We start from the raw sequence: 23391 nt of genomic DNA, 5'->3' as shown, positions 1-23391 counted from the left end.
AAATAGTGGATTCCACCTACACCTACTCTTGTCTTGGTGGGGGAGGCTGCTCTGTATATCTTTATAAATACTTCATAACTCTTAAAGAATAAACTTCAGAATATTCATCCATAATATTTCCTTTCTTTACTCCTTCTTCCTGGTACCCAGTAGCGTTATGTCCTGTGGGAATTTTCCTGAAATTATGCCATTCTTGGGTTTGTTTTTTAAAAAATTGTTATCAGCATTGCCTGTTTTTTCTATGAGTCAATTCTACACTTCCAGCAAAACAATGTCAAAATAATTTCATGTACAGTCATAGAATATTACAGGAAATTGTTAGCTGATTTTTATAAAGTAGAAAATAATGGCTATTTGCAAACTTTTTTTGAGGGACATGAAATTAATTATCATGGGAAAGGTTCAAATGCACTTTGGAGCTTATGGGATTCCCACGGAAAAGTTTTTGAAAACTAAATCTCCATTCTCCCAGTTTGTGTAAGTGCTTGTTTTTTTGTACATTTGAGTTTTAGCACTGTCAGTATTGCACACTATTCCTGACTAAGAAAGCAGTTAGACATAATACTTATAGGCCTCTTTCTTTGTCACCCTTAAGATGACCTTTAGGTGCTGTCAAAAAATAGTGAACATTTTCTCACCTTCTGCTGCTGAGCAGCAGATTACTGTACTTGTTTCTCAAGTTGCAACAAGCAGTACAACCCATATTTTGGTGCATTTTAGAGGAGTTGGGTTTGACACAAATGGCTTGGGAGGCCAGATTCTTATGTAGCTTTTTTTTAAAAAAATGAAATTTTACAGATTGTAATTACTTTCAGGTCCATGATACTTTAAAGAAAATATTAGCCATAGGTATGTGCTGTGCATAAGACATTTTACTGACTTCGTGAGATTTCTCTCATCCTGTAAAGACAAATGTAGGTACTCCTTAGATCTTAGATATGGCTAGCCATTTTCAAAATTTCCTGCAGTAGAATGGAATATTCATTCAGAAGTTTTTGTGCCTTTTAAAGCTTTTTTAGATTTTATAGTCCCGCTTTCTTTTATCTTCACCCTCCTCCCACCCCCCATAAATACACTGTACCAAATGATAATAAAGGGTAGCATGAAATAAGCCATTAAAATGTTGACAGGTCTACGGAATTAGATTCAAATGAGTTATTTGAGAGTGTAGACCTTGAAGTCATAGTTGCACCATTTACATCCCTTCCATGAGATTACAAGTAAGTTTCATTTTTATTTCACAGATTAATGAATATGTGGAGCAGACTCCCATATTAAGCAGTTTTCCTGAGTCCATCAGCACCTTTGGACAACTGTTCATTAATGAAAGAGACTGAAGGTTACATGCTCAATAAACAGTTGGTTTGTGTTTTTGGGAGCAGTGGACAACAGCTGGTTAATAAAAGGCAACGATGTAGAGAATTTTATAACTCAGCTTGATTACTTTGGGGGTTTAGGGAAAGTGTGAGACTTCTCTGGCAATATAGCAAATGAGTCTATGATGAGATAGTGGTGCATACACTGTGGAGCAAGTGGGATTGCTGAACTGATTTTTTTTGTCCCAGCCTTTTGTATGTCAGTACAATAAAGTAAATAGCAGTTGTGGAAAGTATTTGTGGCAGGTAGCCCCAGTGGTGTAATGGATAGAACTGCAGATTATGGACTGGGAGCTCACTGGTTTGAATTCTGGCCTATACTGACTTTGCTGGTCTAACATGGAGGCTAAGTTGGTGCCAGCTTTCCTGAGGATGGGAGGGGAAAACCAGAAGGATATTTACAATTGGTTCCTCTATGCTGCTCCTCCTCTGTACTGGTAGTGTGCGGTGTGTGACAGCCAGATGAGGAGATGTCCGGTTCATTTGTCACGCCTTAATAGTCTAGTGGCCTGTTGACACTCACGGTCAAGACTGATCCTGTTTACAGCCAATTTCTTATGTCAGCATTTTTTTGTAAACATTTGCAATAATTTTGTAAAATTTGTTTAACTTGCATATTGACTTTTTTTACTTTGTTAATTCCTTGTTCCATCACATATAAAGAAAACTATGTTTCTTTGAAAATTGAATTTTTGCTGAAAGGGCAGATTTTATCTTATGCTTTCAGAACTGTAAGAGTTTTTTTAACTTGCAGTTGAACATAACAAAGGAAGAGGTAACATATGCTGTCGGCTTGTGTTATCTAAATATTTTGTCTAGTAAAATGCAACAACAACAAAATGCAACTCACTTTGATCAGTTTTAACCCCATTACTGTACTTGTACGTGGTTTTTGTTTTTTGTTTGTTTGCTTGTTCATTTTCTTGAGACCTTAATATATTTTTTATATGACTCAAGAAAGTCAGTCTTTATTCACATGACATAATTTCTTGGCAATTTTATGCAAATTTTTGTAACTTGCTTTTTTGTGCTTAAATACCTTCCTTGTTCTGTTCCTGGTAATAACACAATTCTAATATTTTTTAAAGAGTAGGAGAATCATAAATCAAATAAGGTGAAAAACTTTGCCCATAGTAAGATGTAGCAAATGGGAAAGTTGCCACAGTAAGCCAATTATTCTGGAAATTAACTGAATTTTATGCAAGCATTTTGCTTGTATTTCTTCCTGAATTCCTGGAATTTTGATTCCTGTTTTACACTCGCATTATTGAACTTCTGTTAATTTTTGTATGGTTCCATGTTGCTGGAATCATTCACTTTTTGAGTTGTGTATTTATCCTTGCATTTGACAACAGCTGAGATTTGGTCCAAAGAACTGAAGTGCACAGCTGATGCTGGGCATTTGAGGGTTGCATTCCATAATGCAAGTCTGAAGCTTTCTTCTGATGGCCAACTTGATGTTTAATGATGAGTGAAATTCTGGAAAAGAGATATATTTCATCCCAGACTGATCTTTAGAATTCATAGGTTTTGAAGAGTTCAAATTGTTGGCTTGCCTCCAATTTCACTGGCTAGTAGGAAATGCTGGAAGGGTAAGGAAAAATGAACATATTTCAGTAAACAGGATAATCTTGGATTCATAAGTGATTGTGTGAATCATTACAGAATTGACACTATTTTGGCCCTATGCTATTTCCTTGCTTTGAATGCCCGAAAACCTTCCACTTCGACCATGCTTACAGCCACCATTCCCCCCCCACCGGCTCAGAGTCAGGCTGCGCCACTGTTAAGCGCTCTGAGACCTTGCCCTGCATGCACTGCGCTATATGAGTGCAAGTTGTTGTTGTTATACCAGATTGTTTTATTTTGACTAATACATGACTGTACAGTTAGTGTGTAGGGCTGAGGCAGCTACGGAGGTTAGGACTAAGTGCAGCATAATGTTTTTGTGATATGGCCTCAGACCTGAAATAATGCAGAGTTCAATTTTAATTTAAGAATCTGTCCTCTTGAGCTATTTTTCATGGGTTTGTTTCTGGAATTTTTAAAAATATATATTCAGTGAAATGATGGTGGTTGGTTTAGTAGCTACTTGTTGCATTGAAGGGAAGCTTGACAATGATTGTAACAGTCAGGATTTGCATTTTGATTTCTCCCATTCACATGGATAGGTCAAAATATTATGGATACATTTTGACATAAAAAGGCTAGGGCAAATCGGGCATCACTTTAAAGTTCGACTTGACGAATGTTATTTCGTCAGCACTGAAAACTGAATCCAGACACCTTGAAATAAAAGTTGCAAAATGATCTATAAGGCTGATTGAGAGTGGTACAGTTGTTTTAGAATTGAACTTGCAGTTAGTGCCTCAAGAATACGTGGTGGACTTTCTTTTGAACATGTCTGATTTTTCTTGCGTACGTTACTTTTTTTTCCCTTTCCTCCAATGACATCTCTGGAACTCCCTGCCTCAATCCCTCTGTTCTTGCCCCCTCTTTACCTATCTGCAAATCATACCTGAAGACTTTCCTCTTTGACTGTGCCTTCAGTCACCTCCTTTCACTCTCTAGCTTGGTGTCAAACCTCACGACTATTAAGTGCTTTGATACATTATCTGGATCGATGGTTTCACTACATATATGATCTTCATTTGTCAGCTGTAACTTAAAATTGACCTTCTTGTTCTTGTTTAGAGATAGCTTTGTTTGGATGCAATTCTACTGGTTCTCTTGTAATGTTTATTTCCACAATTGTAGCAAGGGACACTGAGGCCAATTCTAACAACCCTGTCCCCAAATTGCTGCCCTGGCAGAGATTGGCTAGCTCGGCAAAGATTTGGAATGTAACCTGAGTGTGTAAGCAATATATTTATGGGTATTCAAACAATACCCATAAATATGCTGTTGGTAGCAAACATAAATACATTTTGGTCACTCATTTCATGGCTGTTTGAGGAACACTGCTGTCTGCAATTGGCTGCTGTGTTTCGCACACACAATACAGTCAATCCAGTTTACAATGTATTCTGTGAAGTAGTTTGGGACATCTCAATGACTTGATGAGGTGCTATATCAAATGCAAGGATTATTTTATTAAAGCAGAAAGCTTTCACGATTTAAACTCAAGCAAAAATGTAGCTCTTGTAATGGATACTTTGCCTAAAAATGTAACAAGAAATTAATTATTGTTCTGGATACCGCACTAAAGTTTGGACAAAACAACATCCCAAACAATTATCAAAATGCTATTTGTTAATTTGTAGCTATCAGTGTTGATGACATCCTAACCTACATTTAATGTTTCTCTGGTGATGGTTTCTAATGTATATTTTGTACCCAGTGTATTTTGTATGCATTTTGTGTACAGTACACCATATGAAGTACAATTTATCTTCTTTCAGAGGATCATGATTTTGTTACAATATTGGCTATGACAACAGAATAACTGTAAAATAAAAACTATTTTTAATGTAATGCTAAAGTAATAAGGGACTTTTTTTTCTTGAATAACCTATTCAAAGTGGATTCAATACTGTATTGTGTTATTCAAATGATATGTTTGAACTATTTCCAGTTTGGTTTCCATGGTGAAATTGATGGGATGCTTAAATGTTATTTGCATCAGCTGGCATTGAATAGGTTAAGTATTTCCAAGCTGTTATTGTTCTAAACCCAAGATGGCTGCTTGCTTCTTTGGTCGGACCAGGTTGGCTGGTGTCATTGGGAGGGGGGAGGGCACAGGAAGTTCAGGCTGACTATTGCCACCTCACTGTGTGCAGGTTGTGTAGCTTTGCAGGTCACATGATAGATTGAGGACATACTTATTTGCAATCCTTAAAAAGATAGCAGCATAATTATTTTTCTGTTAACCAATCATGTGTCTGATTTGGAATCTGCGTTGCTCTAGCAGCAAACTATGGTTACACTAGACATAAGCTGATCTTCATATGTTGGCTGTAGCATAGAATTATGACTGGGCTCATTAATCTTGTATAGAGATAGCTTTGTGGCACAGATTAGATTGGCGACAGTGGTTAAGACAAGATGCCCATGTGGTCCATGTCTAGTGGGAACAAAATGTCACAGAGCAATGAAACTTTGCAGCTCAAAGTGGAATTATTTTACATTGCAATCAGTACTTTAGAGGATTTTTATTACTCACTTAAACTGTTTCTTAAACAAAAGAACTGAAATACTTTACATCTGCCATTTCCCCTAGTTTGCTTTGTATTGCTTGAATGCAACAGTTTCCACTGCTTGCAACTTTTATTGTTTCCAGCTGCTTATTGTCACTTATTTTTCTGCATTGAATGCTTTTAGTGCAGATTTTCATGCCATGGCTCTTGTCAACCTGCCTCTAATACTCTCTTGAATTTAATAAGCAGTGCAATCCCTTAAGGGAAAGAATGCACATTTCACCTTAGATACAGGGAGTTTTGATGCGTAGTTGACCTACATATGTAAAATTTTGTCTGGTGATGGATTTTCACATGCGTCAGATACCTGACTGACCACTGAAATTAGAATTCAGAACTTTTTCATCTCAATTTAATTTTTCAAATTGGAGATCATTGGTTATATTACTTATGTCATTCCAATGTGAAAGGCACTAAACAAATGTAATTTTGTATTGTAGTCCTTTGTTTTACAGCTTTTTTTATAATTGTTGCTATACAGTTTACTAATAGGTTTTGTGGTTCTTGTTTTCTTGGACTGTACTACCTTTCAGTCTTTGCTACACTTTCAGTCTTATTGATTCACTAAATTCACTGGTCAGCCATCAGCAATGCCTGATTTACTGATGATCTGTTTAGCATATACCCTTGGAGCCAGATCACTCCCTGGTTACTCCTTTTATTGACCTTGAAAAGTTGAAGGGCTGATTCAGCACAGTAGGTTTGAAACCCAGAATATTCTGGGTGTGTCACGGTATTTTAAGGTTTGATTTGAAAGGAAGATACATTTTTACCTCTAACTTTGAGGATTTCTGGAAGCTATTGCATCTGAACAATTCATATTCAGGAAATTTTAACTTCTAGTCTTGGACTCCTTTTGTTTCATAGAATCATCAATGATTAAGCACAGAAATGGATCATCATGTCTACATTCATTAGTGTTTTTCCTCACATTAGTCACTTAATCTAAACACATACTCTTGTTCTAAACCCACTCTTATGTTTACTCCTCATGTTCTTTACTATTCGTTTTCAAGCACCTATCTACTCCTTTAAAACAACAACAAGATTACATTTGTATAGCACCTTTCATGTCGGGAGGACGTCCCAAGGTGCTGGACGGTGTACAGCATTTCAGACCCGAGCCGGGTCAGGGAGAGAGAAGGGAGGGGAGGGGGGTGGCTGATGGCATGGTTGAAGAGGAGGGTTTTGAGGCGGGACTTGAAGGAGGCTAACGAGGGGCGAGGCGGCGTGATTGGGGGATGGAATTCCAGAAGTTGGGGGCAGAGTGGCTGAAGACTCTCCCGCCAACGATGGGGCGGGTGGGTTGGGGGACGTGGAGCAGGCCGGAGCCGGCTGAGTGGAGGGAGCGGGCGGGTTGGTAGGGGGTTAGGAAGTCGCAGCGACCATGGAGGGCTTTGTATGTGAGGACCAGGATCTTGAACTGGGTCCTCTGAAGGATAGGGAGCCAATGGAGTCGGGCGAGAGTGGGGGAGATGGGGTCACGGAGTTTGGTGCGGGAGAGGACACGGGCTGCAGAGTTCTGGATTATCTGCAGCCTGTGGAGGGAGGAGTTGGGAAGGCCGACAACCAGGGCGTTTGCATAATCGAGCCTGGAGGTGATGAAGGCATGAACAAGAGTTTCAGCGGCCTGAGGGGTGAGGTAGTGGCGGAGTCGGGTGATGTTACAGAGGTGAAGAAAGGCAGAGCGGGTCATGGCTTGGATGTGGGGAAGAAAAGACAGTTGAGGGTCGAACAAGACACCTTGGTTCCTGACTGACTTGGTGAGTTGAAGTGTGCAACCATGGAGGTTGATGCTGCCAGAGCCTGAGGTGCAGAGGCACTGGCGCGAGACATTCAGGAGGGCCTCAGTCTTGTTCACATTCAACTGTAGGAAATTTGCCCTCATCCAGTATTTGATGTCCGACAGGCAGTCTGTCAGGACAGCAGTGGTCCTGGAGTTGAGGGTGGAGGCAGAAAGATAGAGTTGGGTGTCATCCGCATACATATGGAAGTTGACCCCATGTCTGCAGATGATATCACCAAGGGGGAGCATGTAGATATTAAAGTGGAGAGGGCCAAGGACAGAGCCCTGGGGGATGCCAGACGTGACAGTGCAGGGGCTGGAGGAGAAACCATTAGAGGCAACAAAGTGGAGATTGTGAGAGATGGGATTCGATCCAGTCAAGGGCAAGTCTGCGAAGAAAGTATCTGTGGAGTTTCCTTAGCCATGATTTGTCTCAGAATTTTAGATTTCAGCCATCTTCTGTATAAGGGATTTTTTATCCCCCTCCCCCCCACCATAAATTCCTTTTTTGTGATTATATTGTGCTACAGTAAATTAAAATAAATGTTGTACAAACCTATGCAGCAGGGGGTGTTTTGAGTTTTGTTTTTACTGTGATGTGAGCAATTAGCCATGGTTATTCTATTCCCTTGCATCATTGAGTGATACACAGACACATCTTTGATATTTGCATTCCCTGCTTTTCTGCTGTTAGTAATGACAAAAATGATCCTTCTAATATCTATTCCAAGATGGCACTACACAAGGTTTCTCTGATGGGTTTGGGGATTTCAAAAGTTGATGGGGTAATGCTAAAATACATTTTTCAACTCTGCCCCTCAAATAAGGAATGTAATGTGTTCAGGTGTACTGCAAATTTGACCTCCATAACAAGACCTATTTGATCATGCTTTCAGTCATCGTTCCTCTGCTCCCACCCCCAGCTCGGGTGCCCAGCCAGCAGTCTTAAGCACTTTGATTGTCATCCTGACATGAAAGGTGTTCATAAATGTATATTGTACATTTGTACAGGGTATCGTGATATTAACCTTCTTAAAGGCTGGTTGCAGTGTTTTCTTTGGCATTGCTATAGAGTTTTATTCAACAGGGAAAAGGCTAATAGTATCAATGATTGTATAATAATACAATCGAACTGGCTTCCCATCCCTCAGAGGATCAAATTCAAGATCCTCGTCCTCACTTTCAAGGCCATCTATGGCCTTGCCCCCTTGAAGAAACCTTTCCTTGACCCAACACAGCTATCCAGCTACCGGCCCATCTCCGAACTCCCTTTTCCGTCCAAGATCCTTGAGAGCACCGTTGTCTTCCAGCTTCGGTCTTTCCTCTCCTCCCACTCCCTCCATGAGACCCTCCAATTAGGTTTCCATGCTGCCCACAGCACAGAAACTGCTCTGGTCAAGGTTACAAATGACATCCTGACCATGTGTGACTTGGGGTCCCTCTGCCTTCTCGTCCTCCTCGACCTCTCCGCCGCTTTTGATACTGTGGACCACTCAATCCTCCTCCACCGCCTTTCCTCCCACCTCAACCTCCAAGGTTCTGACCTTGACTGATTCAGGTCCTACCTTTCACATCGCCTCCACTTTGTCTCAGCTAATGGCTTCTCCTTCAGCCCCTGCACCGTCTCATGCGACATTCCTCAGGGCTCTGTCCTCGGTTCCTTCCTCTTCACTCTCTACATGTTTCCCCTTGGTGACATCATCCGCAGACATGGGGTAAATTTGAATATGTATGCGGATAACACCCAACACTATCTCTCTGCCTCCACCCTCAACTACAGGACCAATGGCGTCCTGACATCAAGTCCTGGACGAGGGATAACTTTCTCTAGCTGAATGTCAGCAAGACTGAGGCGCTCCTGATTGGCTCGCGCCAGCTCCTCCGCACCTTGGGCGCTGGCAGCATCAGCATCCACGGCTGTACACTCAACCTCACTAAGTCAGCCAGGAACCTGGGTGTCTTGTTTGACCCCGAACTGTCCGCGCCATGGCCAGCACTGCCTACCACCACCTCCGCAACATTGTCAGACTCCGCCACTGCCTCACCCCTCAGGCTGCCGAACCCTTACCCATGCAGTTGTCACATCAACATTCGATTATGGAAATTCCTTCCTCTTTGACCTTCCCAATTCTTCCCTTCACAAGCTGCAGATCATCCAAAACTCTGCAGCTCGTGTACTCTCGACCACCAGGCTCCGTGACCCCATCACTCCCACTCTCGCCCGACTTCGTTGGCTCCCCATCCCTCAGAGGATCAAGTTCAAGATCCTCATCCTCACTCTCAAGGCCATCCATGGCCTTGCCCCCTCCTACTACCTCTCTGACCTGCTGACTCCCTACCAACTTGCCCGCTCCCTCCGTTCAGCGGGCTCCGGTCTGCTCCATGTCTCCCACCTGACCCGCCCTACCATCGGTGGCCGAGCTTTCACCTTCTCTGCCCCCACACTCTGGAACTCCATCCCACAGTCTCTTTGCCTCGCTTCCTCCCTTGTCTCCTTCAAGACCGGTCTCAAGACCCTCCTCTTCGATCGTGCCTTTGGTCGCCCTCCCACCTCTCTGCCTTCCCTCACCCCTACCCCATCCCTCCCCTGTGCTCGGATCCTGACCCCTGATTATCCTCCCGACATGAAAGGCGCTCTATAAATGTAATTTTGTTGTTGTAATGAAATCTTATAATATTGAGAAATTCTGTAAAATGTTGGTAATAATAATAATAATCCTTGCATTTGATATAGCGCTTTTCACGTCGGGAGGACGTCCCAAAGCGCTTCACAGAACACACTGTAAAGTGAATTGACTGCATATTTGTGGGCGAACGCGGCAGCCAATTGCGCACAGCAATGTCCCACAAACAGTCATGGATTGAAAATGACCAATTTATTATTGTTTTTGGTTTTGGAGGGATTATTATTAGGCATATGGAGTAAGGAAACTTGCCCAAGGTTTCGCCTGCCTGGAATAGGATTTTATTATTATTATTATTAATAAATATTATTCTTTACGGTTGTCAAATGGGAATCCTTCAAAGTTGCCTATGATCTCAGATAACTTGCCTTCAAGTATTAACTGTTCAATTGGGTTTGTCAGCAATGTGGGATATATGATGGATAACAGGTTTAAAGCAGCACAAGCACACAGTATTATTAGCTGGGTTGTTTAGTTGTGTAATGTCGAAGTCCAGGACATTTGTATGACTTCAATATGTGCCAGCAAAGATTGCAGGATCCTTTTTATACAGGTACATTAGAACCCCATTGTAACATACTTCATTTTAATGGGCGGGTTAGTTTGTAGTGGACCCCACATGTACTGACCAAAACATTTAGAATATACACAGAAAGCTGGCCCACCTTTCTCTGCGAAAGAATGTCTGGCCTCTGGGAATCAGCTTGTTGCTGATGCTGGTCGTATTGGCTGTGACCCGGTGACCTGGAAGTTGGCCAATTTGACTTCTTGTCCATTAAACATGGCCCAAGTATCAAGTTACAACAGTACTCCACCATACTGCAATGTGCTACAGAGCAGAAAGGTTCATTGTGATGTTGAAAATGGATGATTTTCTGGTGGGTAAAGCTTCAGCTTTTGTAGCTCTGCTATCTCGGTTTGATGAACTTAAGGTTTGTGAAGGACACTGAAATTATGGAATGTTTGTCTTGCCTCTCTTTGTCTTGCCTAAGTAAGATTAAATAGAAAATAATTGCAAGCTGGCACAGACGTTACTGTGGAAATTCTGCATTCCATCAAAAGCTTGACTTTATGTTATGAAATGAAATCTTTTGGGACAGAAGTTGATCCAATGGAGGCTACAACGTCTATAAAGCATTGGTTTATTCCATGAGTAACTCACAAGTACCGGAAGAGTTCTGTTCCATAAAATGGTTCAGTGACAGCATGGGGATTGGCAGGGTATTCAGACAGCTGTAAAATAGAATTTACACCAGTCCCTAGTCTCTGGCTATAAGTGGGAGGAAGCATGAGTTGGTAGCCAGCGTCTTTTTCCTCAAGGTGAGCAAGTTGAACGAATAAAATAACTTGTGTCACTGGGTTTTGAAGTAGCTTTGGAAAAATACCTGAGAGCAGGTCATTTGCACACCTTCTTAGTACGTTTGGTATGTTCTGTGGAGGGACTTAAAATGGGTGTGAAAATAACTAGCATAGTAATTTTAGGAATTCCTTTACATTTAAAGTTGTTGTTTTAATTAAATTAACAATGAGATATTAGTGTGAGCACAGAAGAAATGTTTTCTCCTGAAGATAGATTATGCTGAATGATGTCCCAGTTTGTTCTGTCTTTGATGCTTTTTGTGTGCTCACTGTTTTTTCATTTGTGGATTTTGCAACTGCACTTGCAAAGGTTGGTTTAAATATGGGAAGGGCACTTGCTGTGAGATAGTATTTGACACTTCCTGTATTACCTGCAAAGACTAAAAAGAATTTACACCACAGAAACAGACCACATAGCCCATCAAGTCTATGACAGTGTTTATGCTCCACATGAGTCTTCACGCCTTCTTTACTCCCTCCCATGCCCTTCTATTCCCTTCTCCCTCATGTGAAGGTCTTGCTTCCTCTTGAATGCATTTATAGTATTTAATTCAACTCCCACTTCAGGCAGTGAGTTCTACAATTCATTACCCTCTGTATGAAGTAGTTCCTCCTAAATTCTCTTTATTTACAAGTTGATTTCCAGATTGTTTGATCCTGCAGTGGATGTTGAGAGATTTTCCTGAATATAGGATGTCTTTGCTACGTTTTTCTGTTTCTGAGTTATTGCGTGTGTGGGGAAAGGGAGTGGAGAAAATGACCGACTTAGGTAAATGATGGCTTATATGTTCACACACATGGAAAATGATAATGGACTTAAATGAAGTACAAGAAAGTGCCTGTGGAACTGTAGATCAGCAAAGAAGGGGATAAAGTTGCAGGGCAAACACAAGCAGATATTTTACCTCTCCATGTAGTGAGTGTTAAGAGAGAATCTGTGTTTTACCATTCTTTGGCTCAGCATGTTAATGTACTGAATTGGCATGTAGTGTATTGCTTTAAATGTCATCCTTGAATTTCTGTACTTGGAAGCTCAATAAAACAAATTTTATAGTAAAACTAGTCTTCAACTTATTTTTTCTTGTGCAATAAACTATTTCTGAAGAATGTCTGCTTGCTTTTTATTTGCGGTACATCAAAATGAATATTGCTGCAGTCACTTCCTTTGTATAATAATAGGTTAGTGTGTGTCACACAATTGTGGGTTACTATTTTTACATTTTACCATTAGTAAACATTGGGATCTGTAATCTAGGAGAAATTACCTATACAAACATATATGAATCAGTCATAATATTTGGTATAATAGTTTTTGCCTGAAATAACTAAAATACTATCTTGGGTGAGCCCTGCAACTATGCTTAGGTTGTCATGTTGAACGGACAATTGACTCGAATAATGGTTAAAAATGATGTTTTTTTAATGATTGAAATATTCTGAAGAGTATCCTTTTGAAACTAATACAGCATCTGTAACGTCAACACATCTCTAAAGCGCTTCACAGCTAATTGCTGTCAAGTCTAGTGTTGGCAAACATAGCAGCTATTTTTCTCGCAGCAGGATCCATGCTCTATGCAAGTGGGACCATGCTCTCTGCACTCTCACCTCTGAGTGCAAGTTCTTACCAGGATACCAGAAGACACTTTGTTTTAAAAAAAATTGTTGTAAAGTATAATGACTACATATTTGTGGGAGCACATGGAAGCAATTTGCATGAAGCAATGTCTCACAAATGGCCATAATCCAATTGAACAATTATATTTTTCAGTGTTAGTGGAAGGATGTCCCAAGGCGCTGGACAATCAGTGTTTCGGATCCGAGCTGGAGATCGGGGAGGGTGGAGGGCAGAGGTAGAAGGGTGACTGAAGGCACAGTTAAAGAGGAGGGTCTTGAGAAGGATTTTGAAGGAGGCAAGGAGGGGGTGAGGCGGAGGGACTGTGGGATGGAGTTCCAGAGGGTTGGGCAGAGTGGCTGAAGGCCAACCCACCAATGGTGTAGCGATCGAGGTAGGTTGGTAGGGTTTAGGAGGTAGCAGAGGTAGGGGGGAGCAAGGCCATGGAAAGTGAGGGTCAGGATCTTGAACTGTATCCTCTGTGTGATGGGAAGCCAGTTGAGTCGGGCGAGGATGCGGGTAATAGGGTCACAGAGCCTGGTGCGGTAGAGGACACGGGCTGCAGAGATCTGGATGCTCTGCAGCCTATGGAGAGAGGAGTTGGGGAGGCCGACAAACAGAAAGTTGGTGTCGTTGAGCCTGGATGTTATGAATGCGTGTATCAGGGTCTCAGCGACCTGCGGTGTGAGACAGTGGTGGAGCCGGGCGATGTTTCGGAGGTGGGGAAAGGCAGAGCTGGTCATGGTACGGATGTAAATGGATGTGGGGTATGAAGGACCATTGACAACTCCAGTTGACAATTGACGAAACCTCTGACAGTGCAGCACTCGCCTATCCCTGCATTGGAGCTTGATTCCGAGCAAAAGTGCTCCTAGCTAACGCATAAATGTTACTTGTTCGATCTGTGTCTTTTGTTTTTGGATGTTACAGCTACTACAACAACAACAAGATTTCATTTATAGAGCGCCTTTCATGTCGGGAGGATGTCCTAAAGCTTTACCCGAGTGACCACCACCACCACCAACAAAAACTTGGATTTATATAGCACCCTCCACGCCGGACTGCGTCTCAGAGTGCTCAGATCATACACTGTAGGCTGTGGTAGGCAGTCATGGTTAGCATTCTGCTACAATGACTGTTGTAGTTTTGAGACTTTGAACCTCTGTAATTTTAGTGTGATTTTTTTGTCACGAGGTGTGTTACCGCTTATATTATGTCATTAAGCATTTGTGCCTTGAAGGGGTTAAAAGATTAAAATGTGGAGCCGGGGTGGGGATGATAAGTAACATTGTGTGTTTCGGGGTTTTATAGACTGATTTGCACGGGTTGGTGTCTGGTGACTAAATTATGGCCAATGTTGTGCATTGATGGGTTTAAAGGGTTAAAAAAGACAGATTGGTGAGAACTGCTGTTATAAGAGGGGTTTCCTGTCAGTCCTGCACGGGCTGTGGCATTCTCCAGTCATCACTCCTTGGCTCCGTCAACAGCCAGATCATGGCAGGTTAATAATGGGGAATAAAACATTCCTTTAGAAGCCATTTTTGTGTATTATTGTGTTGTCGTAACACATTTATAAACCATTAAAACGTGACAAAGGTACTGGATTAGAAGCGGACTACGCATGATATCTTAGCACCCAGCAGAGTAGCTGCATGCACAGTGTATAAGCTTTTCATATCACCTCCAGGGATTGCTGGCTTTGTGCCAGCTGTGGGGGTGTTACATGGAACAGTTTTGCACATCGTTAACCCTGCACTAACTCGTAGCCAGTCTAAACTTTCATAAACCATGTCAAGAAAGACATTTAACGTTACAATGTGTTGGGTCGTTTCAGCACCGTGGGACATCTTTCAGACGTGAAGGGCGCTATACAAGTGTGATTTGTTGTTGTTGTAGTTTCTTCAATCTAGTTTAAAATCTTATCAAGCTTAAAATGCTCTAAGCTTAATTCTTATTTTCGATAACTCAGATTCATAGACTGAGAATAACTATTTAAAGTGACAAACATCTTTTAACTGAGTTGTCAGAACTTTGACAAGCTAGTTATCTATGCGCCAAAATCAGTTACAGTCAATTCAATTTAATTTCAAATATGCAGGAAATAAATAGCTGTGCTTAAGAGGACATCTGTCAGCCAGTGGAGCAGTTATAAATGAAAAGTGTTTGTGCATAGAAATTGAAAATAACAGCTCCATTCTGACAGAGTTGTATTTAGATTTTAGCATTTTGTCTTGAACAGTATTTGTACATTTCATCCACATTGAAGGTCTTGTAACTCAGTGTTAGAGCACTCGCCTCGCAAGCAAGAGACCTGGGTTCTATTCCCGACAGGGTGAAATGTTGGGCAAGTTTCCTTACTCCACACGCCTCTGTTTACCTAGCAGTAAGTAGGAACCTGGTTGTTAGTCGATTAGCGGATCGCTTTTCTGGAATAATCCTCAAAAAAAAAATAATTTGGTCACTCAATCCACAGCTGTTTGTGGGACACTGCTGTGCGCTATTGGTTGCTGCATTTTGGCCACAAATATACAGTCAATTCACTTTCCAGTATATTCTGTGAAGTGTTTTGAGATGTCTAGAAGACATGAAAAGCACTATATCAAAAGCAAGGATTATTATTGTTGTTCCGTAGTAGCACTATTTGTTAAATACTGTGTGCAGAGATTAGTCTTAATCAATAGGAATGTACAAGGCTTGAAAGAAACTCTGTAGTCATTCTAACCAGCTCCAAAGTTTGGAAACTACAATACTATGCTTCTCTCTCATACTCATTGAATAGTTTGCTCCACAAAGCATCTATCCAGCTCCCTCTTGAAATTATCAGTGCGATCTACCTCCCCTAATTAGTTTCTATCATAGTTCAATCCAAACTTTCCATTTTCCCTCTGATGAACCCATGTCCCCTTTGACTATTAGTTAGACTATTTTAAACCTATTATTACATCGAGGATTGACTACGCAAACTCATTGCTTGTCGGCCTCTCCAACTCATCGCTCCATAGGCTGCAGATCATCCAGAACTCTGCAGCCTGTGTCCTCTCCTGCACTAGGCTCCCCGATCCTATCACCCCCATTCTTGCCCAACTCCACTGGCTTCCCATCACACATAGGATACAGTTCAAGATCCTGGTCCTCGCCTTTAAAGCCCTCCACGGTCTTGCTCCCCCCTACCTCTGCGAACTCCTAATCCCCTACCATCCTGCTCGCTCTCTCTGCTCAGGGGGCTCCAGCCTGCTTCCAAGTCCCCTGCCTTGCTTGCCCTACTATTAGCGGGTGGGCCTTCTGCCACTCTGCCCCAGCCTCTGGATCTCCGTCCTGCAGTGCTGCCTCGACCCATCTCAAGACCCTCATCTTCAATCGTGCTTTCGAGCTCCCTGCTTCCCCCCCCTGCCCTCCATCTTCCCCGACCCCCAGATTGGGTCCGTAACTTTTTCTGTCCAGCGCCTTGGGACGTCCTCCCAACATGAAAGACGCTATACAAATGAAATTTGTTGTTGTTGTTACTCCATAACATTTTTAGTGTTTCAATAACATCTTTCTTGAACCTCTTAGCTTAGGTGCTTAACTTGTGTTATCAATCTGATGTACTCTTTGTAATGTCATTATGTCCCCAACGTAATATGATGACCCAAATTATACACTGTATTTCATATGAGGCCAGACATTTTTTAAGATCTAATTTTCTTTATTTACTTCTGTCACCTACAACACTGATATGATTATCCATGGTTTCTCTTGGATCCCTTTCCAGTGTTGTGTAGATTACTACTGCTTAGGACAGATTGCCACTGTATTGCACTGGGCTCTTGGACTTGCAGTTTAGACTTACCATGGCTTGAGATTGAACTGCACCTGAAGGCGGCCTTGTGGGTGTCCGAGACATGCCTGTGCTGATTCGGGCTTGGAGCCTCAGGAAGCCTGGGACACTGTACTTCATCGGTTGTTGTGGAGGTTGCAATGATCCAATGCTAGTCACTTGTAGTCGTAGTATTCTCTATCGCACTTCCCAATAATAATATTAATCCTTGCATTTGCCTTATCGCGTCTTCGAGACGCTTCAAAGAATACATTGTAAAGTGAATTGACTGTATATTTTGTGGGCGAAAAGTGGCAGCCGAGTGCGCACAGCTCTCATCACTTTGAATAGCATTGGCCACTTGTCATCCCAGTCTATTTCAGATCTTTCCCAGTTGGGGTTTTGTGCTCTCAGTTAGCTATATTTGCAACCCCAGCTTGGAATCGTTGGTAACCTCATTGTTTTGCTGCTTACTATTATTCGTAACGTAAGCAATGATGACATTGAAGCAGCCCACCAGCCGCTGATTACAGCAGGAGTCACTAGACAGCTATGTGAAGCAGGAACCCAGATTTTCTTTCCCCCCCTTACACTGATGTAGCTATAGGCATCTCATTATTTTGCACAAGGATCCGAATTCTTCAATAGTGCCAATCATTTTTCTTTTAATTTTTCAAATATATAGTTTAATCATGGTCTCACTCTTAATCCTTTATCAACATTGTGGGCCTCGATCTATTCTTCCCAGATTTCTTGGTGATCCATTTCTTCTTTGTAAAGTGCTTTGAGATGTTATCCTACATGGAATGGAATAAGTGCAAATTGGTAATACTGATTAAAAGCTTAGGAACATGACTGAAATTAATCCCAGTATTTATTATAAAATGACTGTATTACAAAATACAACAAAGGTAATGTTAATATATTATTGTTTTTCTGGCTTCAGTATACCCATTAAAAATGAGGAAACAAAAATATTTGGGGTGCGTTTTGTCGAAATTCTCCTTTTCCTAATCTCTTCCAAACCAACCTTCAAGTCATTTTAAAGGGTGCTTAATTTAGTTGAATTTGCTTTTTAATTTGAATTAAACTTGTTTTTTAGCTTCTGATATTTAGAGACATATATTTGAGCTTACAAGTTGATTTTGTATATGGGAAACGTCAAGCTTGTCCTATATTTGTCCTATATTGTTTACACATTGTTTTTAAAGCATTTCACTCACTTGCCTAGAATGTTGCGTGGTGGTGCTGTGATGGATAAAGTAGCTGTGAACTCTGCTAATCTACCCACTTAATCTCTTCATCAAACTCATTTTTAATTGTATCTATTGTAATATAATAGGCTGCAGTAACTGGACATCTAGATGTGTTTGGATATCTGGTTTAGTTAGCAGTTTATGCTGTATGTTAATGGAAATCTTGCACTTTGTTGACATTGTAATTTTAAATGCATGACAAGGAAGATCCTGGATTTCATTTATTCCAATTATCAGTCATTATTAATAATAATAATCCTTGCATTTGATATAGCATTTTTCACGTCTTCTAGATGTCTCAAAGTGCTTCATGGAATATACTGGAAAGTGAATTAATTGACTGCATATTTTGTGGGCGAAACACAGCAGCCAATTGCACACAGCAGTGTCCACAAACAATTATCGATTGAAGTGACCAATTTATTATTATTTTTTTTTCCTTGAGGATTATTATCAGGCATGTGGAGTAAGGAAGCTTGCCCAAGGTTTCACCCTGCCAGGAATCGAACCCAGGTCTCTGGCTTGCTTGCGAAGCAAGTGCTCTAACTACTGAACTACAGGACTGTAACTCAGTCGTTGACTGCTCTTATCACAAACTCTTGCTAATAATTGCTCTTAAGAATTTAGTTTAGTTACAACCATCACTAGTTGGACCACAATTGCTGGAGTTGCAACAGGCTATGAGAAATCCATTATCCATTGGCACTTCATTACAATATTTCCAAAAGTTTGTGCACTCCCAACAATTGCCAAGGTTCATTTCATGTCCTTGTTATATTTTCCAACTGCTGCCTGCTGTTAGCCAATATGAACTTTGAACATATAACATTTCTGAGTTTCTTTAGAGTACTGTGGATGTATGTCAGATCAGCAAGACTGCATGATATTTGCATTTAATATATAAATTAACTGTGCCCTGCAGTTAGGGAGTAATATGTAATTTTTTTTAAAAAGTTCAAAATCTCCTTCCAAAGTGATCTGTGTCTTATTGATTTTGTCCTTTGTCCTGTGCAGAAGAAATGGAGGAAGAGATGGAGATGACGATCATTTCAGAATTGACAGAAAACCAGAAACATCAGCTTAAACACCGGGAGTTATTTCTATCTCGTCAATATGAATCCCTTCCTGCTACGCACATCAGGTACAAAATGTTCAGTGATCTTGTTCATCTGGTTAAATTTATCTTTGGTATTGAGTGATCACAACCTCAGTGCATGACCTACAACAACCTGAATTTGTATAGCACCCTTCATGTAGAATAACATCTTGGAGTGCTTTAAAATGATGGGGTTTGGATATCGAGCAAGGGAGATGGGGAAGGAGGCGGGGAAGTGACCACAGGTATGATTGATGAGGAAGGTTTTTAGGTAGGGTTTAAAGATGGATAGAGAGCAGGTGAAATAGATGGGTAGAGGAAGGCATTCCACAGGCTAGGGCCATAGTAGCTGAAGGCTCAGCCATTGACGGTGGCCCGAAGCTGGCAAGAGATGAGCAGCAAGCTCAAGTTGGCCAAGTGTAGGCAGAGTAAACCCTTGCCAGTGGTGATACCAAAACCATATTTAACAGATACCTTCTGAAGTGTAATGACTATTAACTGTTTTCCTGTTTATTATACAAGCCAAATTTGCTTGTCATTTCACACTTATTCTAAATCCCTAGATGATTTTCCTTGGTTTTGTTGTGCTTCCAACTTGCGGGAGTTATGTTTTTCTAGATGGAGTAAAATGTTACTGGATTAAAGCTAGTGAATTTCTAGGAAGTGTAGACTAGGAGCAGAGAATGTCTTGTTAAGTGAGTGAAATGTTTTTATTCGTTTGCTGTAATATTGGTCTCTGTTCTTGCACTGCTAGGCTGGTTTTCCAGAACAGTCGAGCCTTTAACTTGCAAATGACCACAAATCATAACCTACTTAAAGGGACAACACAGCACTACTGTATTTTTAAGACCAGATTCTGATATGTGCTTTCCAATGAGGTCTTATGCAGGTAACCCAAGATGGCAAATTTAGCATTATAGCAAACATGCTGTTTTTATAACTGTCTCAAAAGTACAGCTTTGATGAATACAGCCACTGTGCACTTAATATTATTTGGTTAAAGTATACATATTTACAGAGCTAGATAAATAATATGTGACCCCAGAAAACGACGTAACGTCTAGCAATTCCCCCCTTTTTTCATTTATGATCCAACCTCGAGGCAACAACAATAACACATTGGATTTATATAGCACCTTTCACACTGGGATGATGTCCCAAGGCGCTGGACACTCAAAGGTTTACTCCCGAGCTGGGGGTTGGAATTAAGAAGTGGAGAGCAAAGGATGTGGGAATGGGAGATTGATCGAAGGCACATTCAAAGAAGGTCATGAGGCGGACCTTGAAGGAGGCAAGGGAGGGGACAAGGTGAAGGAATTCCAGGATGGAGTTCCAGATGGTGGAGGTAGAAAGGTTGAAGGCTCAACTGACGATTATGTAAATTTGGTGGCAGGGTGGGGGATGTGGAGCAGGCCAGTGCCTGCTGAGTGGAGGGAATGGGCAGGTCGATAAGGTTTTAGCAGTTAGCAGAGGTAGAGAGGAGCAAGACAATGGAAGGCTTTAAAAATGAGGATGGGGATCTTAAATTCAATCCTCCGGGGGATGGAGAGCCATCGGCACAGGGAGCTGGTTCAGGAGGTAGGTTCTCTGTAAGATGTATTTTCTGGAAGAGATGAAAGTGGACACAGACATCAGAAACTCAAATGCTTCAATATGATTGTCCCTTCATTTGATTTCTATACTCTGTGTGTCATCTGCTGTTCTTCTTCCTTTTCATTATTCCCCTTTTACTTTTTGTACTTTCATCTCTGCATTTTGGTGTTTAGCTTATTTTCCTTCCATTCCTTCCTGCCTTATTCCTCTGATTTTAAAATCAGTTTTCACCATCCAGGTTTTTTAAGCAGCATTAGGGTCTGATTGCAGACCTATTGCTAACACTGACAATATTTTCTCATTATAGACATGTAACAAAAAAGTTGTTAGTGTCAGTAATTGGCACATAATAGTGCCTAAAGTATCACATGTGAAGAAGGGCCCCTTTGATGTTGTGGACAAATACTACAGGAGGATTTCAGGAGTGTTCTCTTGTGATCTTCTTCTTACAAAGAATGTACAGCATGGGAACAGGCCACTGGGCCCAACCAGTCTGTGCTGGTGTTTATACTCCATAAGTCTCCACCCATTTGTTGATTTCTCCCACATCTTTCTGCTCACCTCTCCCTCATGTGAAGGTTGAGCTTCCTCTTGAATACATCTACAGTATAACCTCACTAATCCGGTCACTCAAGTGACTGGGCAAGAGTGACCTACTTAGTGAGGTGACCCGATTACTGAAACAGGTCAGGTGATCAGGTCACTGATGTAATACTAAGGGCATTGGTAATGAATGGACAAGGGTAATGAACATTCAACAACCATATTTTGCAGTCTCATTAAAATAAAGGCAATGTCACATTTAAAACAAAAGCTGTCATGTATTCAGCCTACCTTTTGAGAATGCATCCAACTTGGGTTCTGTCAATGCCGTAAATCACAGCTAACTGTCTATGACTTTTGTACTCACTGTTCTTGATCAAGTCCACTGTCTGACGTAAGGACAACTCTTCCGTGGTGGCATGTTTACAACACTTATCAACAGTCACTAAATCAAAACAATGTACACACAGACCATGTGCTCTGAATGCAACACTTACGAAGAATTGGCCGTAGGAGCTCAGGTTAGGCCGCAGGTGCCGGGCGAAGTTGATTTTTCCATTCACCCGTCTTCCGCGATCCCAACACTCCCCGCACATGCATGACCAGAGCCCACTTCACCCACAGCAGCAACATTGAGGAAACAACGTGAGAAGCCCAAGGCCTAACGCACTGTGTACTGTACAGGTTAGTAGCGGAGGGATGTTCGTACCGAGTTTGCAGCAGAGGAGAGCGCTGTGGCAGCCACAATCATTGACCGTTGTCCAGACTAATGAGGTGCCCGGTTTACTGAAGCAGACGGCCTATCTTTTAACATTGACAATGAAAGAGACTGTGAAAATGTGTCCGCAGTTGTGAGGTGGCTGGATTCCTGAGGTGATCGTAAACCAAGTTTCTACTGTATACTGTCTGATTCAGCCACCACTTCAGGCAGTGAGTTGCTTGAAAAATGTGCTTTCGAAATAGGACTTGAAGTGAAGACTAACTAACAGTTTTTTTGGGCGGAGGAAACATCACAAGGGGATGAAATGCATTTTTGGAATGTACAGCATTTCATTTCTGTCTTTTCGGATGCTTTTACAGTTTGAGCTACTGGATAAATATATTTTGTCTGCGGACTTTGTGTACTGTGTACAACCATTTGCCCTGACCCCAGTGGGGGTCTAAAATGCTGTACACTGTCCAGCGCTTTGGGACATCCTCCCGACATGAAAGGCACTATACCAATGTGATCTTGTTGTTGTTGCCCTCTCAAATCATTTTACCCATCTGTTTCTAATATTTGTGATGAATATTTTGCTTTCATTTCCAGCATTACTAGCAGGTACTAACAGCCATTATTAAGTAAGGGATTTGACATGACAGTGCACCAATCTTATGAACATTAGTGCTGTTGAGCCAATACTCATGACAAATGTAAGTTATTGCTTTGCAGGTGATTTAGGTTTGCTTTGGAAGATCATTAGTTCATCCACTGTATTTGTGTTGCTAGGCAATGGCTGCCATCTTACTGTATTCAGTTTATAACAATTACCAGTTAAATGGAGGCAGAAATGGGAAGCAACTTTTAATTTCAATTTTAATTTCTGGCATTCTTCCTAAAGGTTGCCTTTTTTTATACGGTGTATTGCATTTGACAACATAGCCCAGTTTATGTTATGTTGTTTATGGCTACCTCACACTTTTTGGATATAGTGAGGTATGAACTCAATCAACAACACAAGATCATTTTGAGCTTCTTCCTTATCGAGTTCTGTGCTATCCATGGAGTAAATGTGCCTATTTTCTGCTTCATATATGCAATATTTTGCATTTATCTGTACTGAACTGGAAATTAATTTGCTAGAGTTGAGCTTGGATGCATATTCTATTAAGATTGCCAGATCTTGACTATATCCTCTGATTTACAGTCCATTCCCACTGCAGCTTGGTGCAATGCTATTACAGTTGAGCCTGGAATTTAAAACTGCAATTCCTGAATGAGTGCATTCATTGGGATCGTACTGTAGTTTTCAATGGGTTAAACTTCCTTTAGGATAATTCCTGAATTAAAGCCTTGTCATCTTTGCATCTGTTTTAAGTGTGCTCACACTTAGT

General features: G+C 41.2%; 1 protein-coding gene across 1 annotated transcript in view; it reads left to right on the top strand.

The window, feature by feature from the left end:
- The window catches only part of LOC103177994 (metastasis associated 1 family, member 3), a 107487-nt gene that overhangs the window by 7203 nt on the left and 76893 nt on the right, over window positions 1-23391 (top strand). Inside the window, exon 4 of the mRNA XM_042333224.1 lies at window positions 19080-19206. Within this exon, the coding sequence (XP_042189158.1) occupies window positions 19080-19206 (127 nt within the window). The remainder of the gene's footprint in view (window positions 1-19079; window positions 19207-23391) is intronic.

This window comes from Callorhinchus milii, unplaced genomic scaffold, assembly GCF_018977255.1.
Source record: "Callorhinchus milii isolate IMCB2004 unplaced genomic scaffold, IMCB_Cmil_1.0 Scaffold3, whole genome shotgun sequence".
NCBI classification, from domain to species: Eukaryota; Metazoa; Chordata; class Chondrichthyes; order Chimaeriformes; family Callorhinchidae; genus Callorhinchus; species Callorhinchus milii.
This window is presented reverse-complemented; position numbering and strand designations above follow the sequence as displayed.